Raw genomic sequence first — 11334 nt, 5'->3', positions numbered from 1 at the left:
ACATTGCAAATATATTAAAAACATATTTTTTTTGGATTTTTGTTGTTTTTCACTATTTTTGAATTTTTTTGAAAAATTTATTAAAAAGGTGGGTCAAAATTTGGGTAACAACAAATCGGTTGATCGATTTTTTTTTAACACCCCTACACTCTATCCCCTATTTATATAAAGAGACATGGAAAAGTACCGTACCTTTTAAAATAAAAAATTCCTAGTTACATAAAGAATAACTTAACTAGTTAATTCTTGAGTTTATTATTCAATGATTATGAGTTTGAGTTTTTTCAAAGCTATTGGAGGCTTACATGGTCGTGAACTTCAGCACTTGTAAGATTAGTTAAGGTACACGAAAACTGGTTCAGACACACACGTTAATAATAAAAAAAATACCTAGGTATTAACCAAGAGAAAAAGTGATCAACAATGTATAAAACCTGATAAATTCATTGTCGGTGAGATGGGGATATTGAAACCGAGATCATGCATTAATTATTCAGGTTCGTTTAATCTGAAGATGATCTTAAAAGAAGAGAATTTTGAGAGGAAACAAGTACAAACTCAATTTTAGGACAATACAACAAGAATTTGAAACGATGTTATTAGTTCAGAACTACACAAACCCAAAATGAAACGGCAATCTAAACAATAACAATCCAGCCCATCATTACGTAGTAATAATGAAACTAAACAAGATAAAATCCTAGAATAGCGATTTTACGGAAGTGATAGTCTGTATCAACGTGAGGATCAGGAGGATAGCTGCTGCAACAGTTGCCGTACCTCTCCAAACATTGGTGAAATATACAAGTTTCAAGGTTGCCTTTCTATGGTTCCAGCGGTTCTTATAGTGGCCATTCATCTTCTGACAGATATCATCGTAACAAGTGGAAGTTTCGCCAATATTTTCGTTAAGCTTGTTAATCATATTTGAAAGTGCGGCATCGTCACCTAGCCAGTGGAGAATGATTCCCTTTTCAACTAGCAAATCCACGTCTTCTGCACTGTTGATAAGATGGTCCAGAAACTTAATGTAACTGCATATGTAAGCTTCAAACGGTTTGTAGCACTGCTCCAAGGCCATGATATTTCTTACAAAACGTTCGAAGCTGTAATCAACTTCCAAGCGTGGTATTTCCAACACTCCTTTCTCAAATCTTATGTTAAGCAAGCAATTCTCTTTGGCGACCCGAAAACTCACTCCTGCCTTGCGAAGCATGACGGCGCTATATTTCAGCTTGATATTAAGGAAAGTAAAAGGTCTCTCAATGACTCCTACCAGCATTAAATTCCTAAGTAAATCAGTGAAGTGCTTGCTTTCCATTACTTTCGGGTCGTTGTTTACCCCTTGTGAAAACGTGTACTTTTCAAAATGAAAGGTAGCAAGACGAAGTAAAGGAATGCTTGGTATCTCTTGGCGAGCGCGATTGACCTCGTCATATATTTCCTCAATAATGAAGAAAGGTAGTTGGTTTTCAAGTAGCTTCAAGTCTTCTTTTATGTCGGACATCATCCAAGGCTCTAAATTCCCAGGACCATCATTTGACTCCTTTATAAACTCAATAATGAAGACGGCATCCAGCAGGATCATCTCTATGAACTCCCTGCTCTCCATTTTGTCGAAGTTCTTTGAATAATATTGTCGGATAGTCTGTTCTTTATTCCCAATGATGTTCACAAGATTCATAATTCTCTTGTCACTCATCCTATCCCCTTTAAACTCTCTAAAACATATCAATTTCTTCCTCTTCATGATCTCTAGTTTGGCATTGCTGTGGTGAAGAGGACCTATTGAAATCAGTTGTGGAGTGTAGGCTTCCGGTTTTACGTTTCTAAGCAAATTGGGCACCTCGTAGATACAGCACTCAAACAGGTCCTGTTGAGGTGTGCAAGAATCCACCATACTGTTAAGCCGTGCAACAATATCTCTAGGCATGTCATAATCTTCCCCATTTGATGCTCTTGCTCCTTCAAATTCGTTATTCATTTCCAGTCTGCAGGTTCGGTGAAACAAACCAAGAATGAATGGAAGGGGTATATATATAGCTGAATTTTGAATTTTTTTTTGAGATATATGTACTAATATAGTAATTTCTGTGTTATTTCACAAAATCAAGGCACTTTTTTATTCATGACATTTTATGTTCCTGAATTTAGTAGCACCAATCACAAAAATTTAAAATTTTAAAATTTCAAGTTACATCTTTTTTATTTAAATTTACATCTTTTTTATTTAAATTTACACTTTTTTTCTTCTTCCTTTTTCTACCTCTCTTCCTCTAACTCATTTTCTTCTTCTCTATATATCCCCCTCAATGTAACTCATTCTTTTCTCTCTTTTTATCACTTAAACTTACATTTTTTCTTCATATCCACTTCTGCTCTAACTCAATCTCTTGTAATTCCAACCAATTCTCTTTCCTGTCTCCTACACTCTATTTCACTCCTCCCTCCATCCATCTCATCTTAACATTACCTCACCTTTTTAAAATCTACCAAGGGTTAGCATCTAGGTAATTTGAATAGAAAATTGTCATTTTCAGAATTTTTTTTATTTCTTATTCGTTTATTTTTTTTTTACTCAAAATCTTTATAATCAATCAAACAAGTCGAGTAATTCTGGTAAACTAAATTATCTAAATTTTATACCCTATTGGTTAGGATAATTTAGGATTTATTGAACGATGCTCACTCCTAATATCTATTATATATATATATATATATATATATATATATATATATATATATATATATATTTTATCTCTCTTGTAAATTAAGTTTTTTTTATTATTATTATTAAAATGGATTAACTAAAAGCTAACTTGATATTTATGTTTCGTTATTGAATTGAAAATGATGTTGGCACTATCTAAAAAAAAAAAAAATATGAAGTCAGCTTGGAATGCTTATACATATATTGAACCACGTAATGTCTGCAGAGCTTAAAACAATTTCAAAATTTAAAATCTCAAAAAAAACTAGACATTTCAGAGAACAAAACAAGTTAGTGCTGACCTGAGGGAGATCAGACGACTGTATCTCTATATATATGTTACCAGCCTCTTTTCCTATATATTGCAGCCTCTCACCAAGCCAGATATATGTTACCAGCTCTCTCTCTCTCTCTCACCAAGCCAGATGGTTGCGCCAAATATATACGCAAGGACCGGTAATTGAAAATCACAATAATAAAGAGGCATGTGTATTAGATTCTGTTTTGTATGAATTTCGCAAATTGATTTAAGTTTTTTTAAAAAACTTTTAATTTATAGATTCTTCTTTTACTGCTTCTCTTCTTCAAAAAATTGATTCAAATCATTTTCATCAAGCATAATTTTAACTTAAGATTATTTTAACTTATTATTATTATTATTATTATTATCCCAAGTTATTTATAAAAAACAACTTTTGAATTAATGTTCAAAGTTAGAATTAATTTCTCATAAGCAATGTTTAACGGATTTTTTTTCATTAAGTTTGTTTTTTTTTTTTTGTTATATTCATGTATTTTGCTTTGGATATTAGCTTTATGACATTTTCAATATACTCTTGATTATTATCCAAAAAAAACTTTTCTTAGCAGTTGTTTAATCCTTTACTAAATAGTTAATAACTATTTTTCAATAAAATTATCTAATCATTATAAAAACAAGAAAAAGAAAAAAATCATTATAAAAAACACATGATCTAGAAGGAACATATGTTAAACGAATCATTATGGATGATGCGGTTCAATCTACCAAATTTCATCTAGTTGCATCACACAAAGGCTATTAATTTATTTATCCCAACAAATTAGTGCCAAGAGGTTGTGTGTCGTTTGAAGTTAAAAACATCGATTAAGTGGTAAGTAATTAAATGTTAATAATGATTAGTACAATTTGGGTAATGGGATACGATAAATCTTAAATTGATATAATTGAAAAGGAAATGGATGATCCATGTTGGTGGGACCAATATTAGGTGTAATAAAAAGAGAGAGGAAATTAATAAATAATGGTTTGAAAGGAAAGACAAACTTATGTAGTTGGCTCTTTTTAAAGTATAATTTTGGGGGGCCTGTTCTGGTGATGGGAAAAACAGTAAGTTTTTCTTTTAGTTAGTTTGCTAATTGACTAAATCTTATTAATATTTCCATTTAATTACTATAAAAAAAATAGTGTTGGAAAAAGAAATAACAGAGAAGAAAATAAATAATCATGTTCTAAATAACTTGTATCACTATAATTATATTAAATAAAAAAAAAAAACCATGTTCTTTATTCATTGCCTCAATATACTTTATTAAGTTTTATTTTTTTCTTATTTATTAATATACTTGATATTAATATAGATTAGGTTGATGACCCAAATCCATCAATTGCTTCACCTGAAAAAGGATCAGCTAGGGCTGGATTTTTTTTTATTATTGTATATTCTAGTATTTGTGTTTTCTAGGGTCTCTTTTTGCTTGGTTCATGTTGATTTTGTCGATGTATTGTATTTGTTTCGGCTAACTCCTGGTTATTGTTTTTGCCTTTTCGAGGCTTTAACTCGGAATTTTAAAAATATTCAAGTTGCACCATTTACAGTCTAGAGTTCAAGTTTTTCCTTTCATTTACAGTCTACTAATAAACTGTAACACTCAACTTTCATCTCCCTCTTTCATTATAGCACATTTTCTCCTTCTCTACTTGTCTTCTTTGACTCGTTAACAATCTTCCTATGTATGCAATTGCTTAAATTGTATTAAAAAACCAGACCGGACCTAGTTTAGTTCTTTAAAAAAGAAAAAGTAACAAAAAAGGAACTACACACACCATGCCCCTTTATAGGGAAAAGGTGAACTTTATGGATAGAATGCTTATATATATATTGAACCTTGTAATGTCTGAAGAGCTGAAACCAAATCCAAAACATCGTTCGTAAATTTTCAAAGACAAAACTAGATAGTTCTGACCTGAGGGGGATCAGTGGACACTCTCTGTATAGATATGGTCCCAAGCTGCGAGCCTCTTCCCTATAGATTGCAGCTCCCTTCTGTCTCTCTCTGTAAGTCTCCTGCCTTGTCTACCCTAATGGTTGCGCGATCTCCAGTTATATAGTGGTAGGAAAACGTGCATGAGTTTTCTTCTGTGTCATCAGTAAACGAGGAGGTCATTTTCACTTTTATATATTTACAGTCATTACCATATGCATTTATGTTCACATTTATATATATTATAGTCATTGCCATATGCATTTACTAGAAAAACTGTATTAACTTATTTTTTTAGGAATTGTTTTAATATTTCAGTCTTTTTTTCTAATTTGAAATAATGTTTTTTATATCTTAGTATTGACATATATTTTGCACTATCATATACAAAAAAAAAAAATATATATATATATATATTCTTATATGAAGTTAAGTCTTTTAATTTGACATGTATAATTTTTGAAGGAAAGATAATATATTTAATAATTAAAATTTTAATGTTTTCAATACACGTAATGATTAGCAGTGTTGGGTCTTTTCTCTGTTCCTATAGGGATCAAAGATTCTAATGAAGCTCATGAACTGTTAGCAGTAGTTAATAGGGATTAACTTTGCAATCGCAAGGTTCAAATGCATGAACTGTAGCATTTTCCACAGGGCAAGTTTGGCACTCAAGTTTTTACCGCCAGCCACTGTCCCTCTTCTACAATAATCTGGAATGTTCACTGGCTCACTCGTAGACATCTTTGATGCTCTACGAAGACTACAGGATACTTTGTGCTCTACAAATTATTTAATTTTTACTGTATTCTTCTACATGGTTGTGATGGTATAATGTGATTTTTCACTCATTTTCATTTTCGCTTATTTAGATGAGAAATTAATGTTCTTTAGTCTCTAAATTATCTTATCTAGGGTTGATTATAAAAGCTAAATAATCAACATACAAATTAGGATATAAAAATGATAAGTAATTAGATTGAATTTAAGTTAGAAATAAACGGTAACCTTGTAATGACAATTTTAGGTATTTTCAGTGTTTTTTTCATCTCCAGCTCGTGTTTTCTTTTTGCCATCTGTTGTTTTCACATTATATATTGACTACATGCATTTTATGTTTTATTCAGTCAATGTCATATGCTTCCATGTTCTTCGCCAGCTCAGAGATATATTGGAAAACGAATTTAAACTATTATTATTATATAAAAACCTTCGAGGAATTGTTTTTTTTCAATGATGAAGCTAGCTTTCACTAGCTGTTTTTGGTGTGCCTATATATCAACATAAGTAAGCAAATAAAATGTCAAGGACCATGTGAAGCATGATTCACATGTTTATAAATAGTAAGAGAACCTATAAAAAATCAAATACAAATAATTGGAAGTCCTTTCAAATAGAAGTTAAAGTCTATCTAGAAAGGATAGAATTAAATTCCTTATCAAATGAAATCAAAACAAATAAAAATCTCACCTGTTAAAACTTTCAAGCTAATATAAAAATGTTATATCCCTCCAAAATAAGTTCAAGATGAATCATAGAAGGTTATAATATTCAGATATGACTTTTAATTAGAGAATTTGTACACTTAAAACATATATCATGACTTTGAATATTAGTTAGAATTCTTAATAATCAAAATACTAGTGTTGAATTTAAATTTTTTAAATTATAAAAAGGATAAAAATACCTTATTATTTCCAGACACCTAAAAAACCCAATTTAAAAGGACGACAACGATACAACATACGTGCAACACTGTATAATGTTTTTCAATTAAAATATATTAAAATAATATATTTTTTTTCAGATTTTTTTAATACTAATATATCAAAATTATTAATTTAATACTTTTGGATAAAAAATAATTTTGAAAGCAGGTTTTTTCTAAAAAAAACTCCCGAAGTTTTTTTTGCCTTGTGTATCGGGAAAAAAAAATCTATCAATAATCTTTATATTCTACATATAATTTCAAGTTTATGTCCTTTTTGATGACTCATTTTTCTACCTCTCTTCATCTAACTCATTTTCTTCCTTTTTCTACCTCTCTTCCTCTAACTCATTTTCTTCTTCTCTATATATCCCCCTCAATATATGTAACTCATTCTTCTCTCTCTTTTTATCACTTAAACATACAATTTTTCTTCATATCCTCCTCTTACTGCTTTAACTCAATCTCTTTAATTCCAACCAATTCTCTTTTCCTCTGTGATCTCCTACACTCTATTTCACTCCTCCCTCCATCCCTCTCATCATAACGCATTACCTCACCTTTTTAAAATCTACCAAGGGTTAGCATCTATGTAATTTGAATAGAAAATTGTTATTTTCTGAATTTTTATGATTTCTTATTCGTTTTTTTTTCTCAGAATCTATTTAATCAATCAAACAAAGTCGAGTAATTATGGTAAACTAAATTATCTAAATTTTATACCATATTGGTTAGGATAATTTAGGATTTATTGAACGATGCTCACTCCTAATATCTATTATATTTTATCTCTCTTATAAATTAAGTTTTTTTTATATAATTAAAATGGATGAACTAAAAGCTAACTTGATATTTGTTTTAGATTTTGTAAAATTGTATTTGTTTGTAAATTGTTGAAACTTTATTGAATTACTGAATTACATGTATTGTGGTGAAATAATTAATAACTTGTTTAATGGGTCCATTTTAATTTTTATCAATGCTATTGTGGAGTTATAATTTCTGTAAATTTATATGTATAAATTTGTATAGACATTGATAATTAGTAATGAATATTTATGAGAAGTTGTAATTAGTTTGTTGGATAAGCTGGAGGTAAACTAATATTTTTACAAATTTATTTACCTAACATAGTTAATTAATATATGTTGTTATTATAATTTTATAAAGGTTCGATAGAAATCATGGATAATCAGTCATGGATGTATCGAGACTTATATAAATTTGTAACAACCTTATAGGCAACATCGATAATATTTACTGTCTAATAACTCGCAGCTGACCGAATCTCAAATCTTTCAATTACAAGATGAAAAAGTTGTCACGTGGTTCAGAACACATGTAAGTATTATCACAAACTCATTATCTCTTGCAAAGTTACTATATGTCATTACAAAATTCTCGTTTATTGTTTATTGTTTTATATTATATACAAGGTTTATCAAATGAAAATAATTGCTATTAAGTTATTGTCTTTACTAAGTGTATAAAATTTGGATAATGAGATATGATAAATTTTAAATTGATATAATTGAAAAGGAAATTGATGATCCATGTTGGTGGGATCAATATTAGGTGTAATAAAAAGAGAGAGGAAATTAATAAATAATACTTTGACTCAGAATTCTAAAACTATTGAAGTTACACCATTTACAATCTAGAGTTCAAGTTTTTCCTTTCATTTGCAGTCTACTAATAACCTCTCTATCCAACACTCAACTTTCATCTCCCTCTTTCACTATAACACATTTTCTTCTTCTCTATTTGTCTTCTTCTGACTCGTTAACAATCTTCCTATATATGTAATTGCTTAAATTGTATTAAAAAACCAGACTGGACCGACCTGGTTTAGCTCTTTTAAAAAAAATGAAAAACAAAAATGAAACTACACACACCATGCACCTTTATAGGGAAAAGGTAAACTTTATGGATAGAATGCTTATACATAAATTAAACCATCTAATGTCTGAAGAGCTTAAACCAAATCCAAATCATCGTACGTAAATTTTCAAAGAACAAAACTAGATAGTGCTGACCTGAGGGAGATCAGTGGACACTCTCTGTAGATATATGGTCCCAAGCAGCGAGCCTCTTTCCTATAGATTGCAGCTCCTCTCTCTCTCTCTCTCTCTCTCTAAGTCTCCTGCCTTGAAGGTATGGAAACTTCGATACAGGACTATGGAAAGATGTTATCTGCAGCATCCATAATAAAAAAGCAGCTTTAAATTAGCCCTTTAGAAAGTGCTAATGCAAGGGACAGTATATGGCATAAGATTCTCAATGCTTGTGCCAAGGATGAGAGACTTCAGGATATTGCTAAGCAAGAAGTCTGTGTGTTATTGGGATGCAACATTTTCTAATAGTTGTGGCAAGCAAGAAAGAAAGAAAAAACTTCCATCCGGCAAAATGCATTCGAGTCCGTTTGGTTTTATGGTTGCGTTTGCTGTTGCAGCAAACCACAGAAACTTGATGTTTAGTAACATGTAAAACATTTATTATTGTATATGGACCACACCAATAATAGCATTCAAAATATAGGGTTGTTGCAGCTCAATGATGCTTTTAACTCAGTGGAGTGGGGAGTGCATTATTTTTCACTGTTCACTTAAATGGTAAAAACTTTATTTATTTATCACAACAAATTAGTGCCAAAAGGTTGTATGTAGTTTGAAGTTAGAAACATCGATTAAGTGGTAAGTAATTAAATGTTAAGCATTGAAATATTAAAGGTGCAATAAAATAGTTGAGCGAAGTGTTAATAATTATTGGTTTAAGGGTGTAGAATTTGGGTAATGGGATACGATATATAAGTCCTAAATTGATATAATTGAAAAGGAAATAAATGATCCATGTTGGTGGGACCAATATTAGGTGTAATAAAAAGAGAGAGGAAATTAATAAATAATGGTTTGAAATGAAAGAAAAAACTTATATAGTTGGCTTTTTATAAAGTATAATGTTGGTGGGCCTGTTCTCGTGTTGGAAAAAAACAGCAAGTTTTTCGAGAGTTACACCATTTACAATCTAGAGTTTTAAGTTTTTCCTTTCATTTTACAGTCTACTGACTCTCGATCCAACACTCAACTTTCATCTCCCTCTTTCACTATAACACACTTTCTCCTTCTCTACTTGTCTTCTTCTGACTCGTTAACAATCTTCCTATATATGCAATTGCTTAAATTGTATTAAAAAACCAGACCGCACCTAGTTTAGTTCTTTAAAAAAACTGAAAAACAAAAAAGGAACTACACACACCATGCTTATACATATATTAAACCATCTAATTTCTGAAGAGCTTAAACCAAATCCAAAACATCGTACGTAAATTTTCAAAGAACAAAACTAGATAGTGCTGACCTGAGGGAGATCAGTGGACACTCTCTGTAGAGATATGGTCCCAAGCAGCGAGCCTCTTTCCTATAGATTGCAGCTCCTCTCTCTCTCTCTCTCTAAGTCTCCTGCCTTGAAGGTATGGAAACTTCGATACAGGGCTATGGAAAGATGTTATCTGCAGCATCCATAATCATAGAGCAGCTTTAAATTAGCCCTTTAGAAAGTGCTAATGCAAGGGACAGTATATGGCATAAGATTCTCAATGCTTGTGCCAAGGATGAGAGACTTCAAGGTAATTCTTATCTTGCTGTCTGGTTTCCTAGAATTTATAATCTTTCTGAAGATAGTTTTTCTTGGATATGGAACTTCAGATAGAGAAAAGCTCTATTTGATAAGGTTTCTGAGGTGGTATTATCAAGTGAAGTTGTCCACAAATTGATTTGGAAAATGACTTCTATCATCCCCTAGTCAGTCTAATACATACATTTCTTTTAGTCGTCTATGGAAATGACTGGTCCCTTTGAAAGTTGAAGTATTTTGGTGGAAAAAATTTAAAGCATAGCAATCAGCATTACATTATTTGTGGTCGGACCTTTAGTTCTTGGAGGTTTGTATTCCCATGAGTTTTGCTAGTAATTTTAAGATTTTTAGTTTAATTGGTATAATATTAAATAACCTAAAGAATTAAGAACATGAGTTGATTTTGAGCTGCAACGCTTGTCACCTGCTGTGAAAATTATGTGGAGTTTGGGAAGTCCAGTTTTAGGGGAGATTCAGACCGTACAAGCACCAATGGTTTCTTGCTCATGTTTCTCCACCGAGGGCGAGACTGGTATATTGAAATTGTGGGACTGGTTTTAGTTTAAACTGTTTTTTTTATTTTTATTTTTAAAAATTATTTTTAACATTAGAAAACATTAAAAATATATAATTTTAAATAAAAAAATTTAAAACTTAAAAAAACACATTTTAAACTGCGTTCCAAACAGGTCTAAGTCTCTTGTCTACCCAAATGCATATGAAAATGTCTATAAATATATAAATGTGAACTTTAAAATGATTTCTAAGAGGTCAAGTATATTTGTACATAATAATCCCTGTAAAATTATTAAATCTTCATTTCAGGCCATCTTTTTTTCTATCTGCACAGTCTTTTATATATAAAAAAAAACCCACCGATCAACCCACTGAGCATGTGAAGTTAAAAATTTCAAATGCATGAAGGAAGACCCCCTAATGAAAACGATGTTTGTTTATCTTATAATTATATTTGGATGCAGCCTTAGCTGGTTCACACTCACCGCAGACAGATGCATTATTGATAGTCCGAGGGAAAGAT

At 30.8% G+C, this 11334-nt stretch overlaps 1 protein-coding gene across 3 annotated transcripts; it reads right to left on the bottom strand.

The window, feature by feature from the left end:
- Positions 1 to 562: 562 nt before the first annotated feature.
- Positions 563 to 10803, bottom strand: LOC118038583 (UPF0481 protein At3g47200-like). Of its 3 annotated transcripts, XM_035044987.2 has the most exons (4): positions 10020 to 10803; positions 8699 to 8855; positions 4937 to 5109; positions 563 to 1991 (listed from the first exon to the last, which is right to left on the bottom strand). In XM_035044987.2, the coding sequence occupies exon 4, from the start codon at positions 1982 to 1984 to the stop codon at positions 701 to 703; it is 1284 nt and encodes a 427-aa protein (XP_034900878.1). In that variant the 5' UTR covers positions 1985 to 1991; positions 4937 to 5109; positions 8699 to 8855; positions 10020 to 10803; the 3' UTR covers positions 563 to 700. The 3 variants fall into 3 exon arrangements, with proteins under 3 accessions (XP_034900878.1, XP_034900879.1, XP_073261694.1); XM_035044988.2 differs by lacking the exon at positions 4937 to 5109; XM_073405593.1 differs by lacking the exon at positions 10020 to 10803 and having other exon boundaries at positions 8699 to 9113.
- Between the last annotated feature and the right edge of the window lie 531 nt (positions 10804 to 11334).

Source organism: Populus alba, chromosome 17 (assembly GCF_005239225.2).
Source record: "Populus alba chromosome 17, ASM523922v2, whole genome shotgun sequence".
NCBI classification, from domain to species: Eukaryota; Viridiplantae; Streptophyta; class Magnoliopsida; order Malpighiales; family Salicaceae; genus Populus; species Populus alba.
The sequence above is the reverse complement of the archived record's forward strand: the minus strand, read 5'-3'. Positions and strand labels throughout refer to the sequence as shown.

Bases quoted from the DNA above. Each gene is read 5' to 3' on its own strand.
- LOC118038583 (XM_035044987.2), bottom strand. From the start codon at position 1,984: ATGAATAACGAATTTGAAGGAGCAAGAGCATCAAATGGGGAAGATTAT.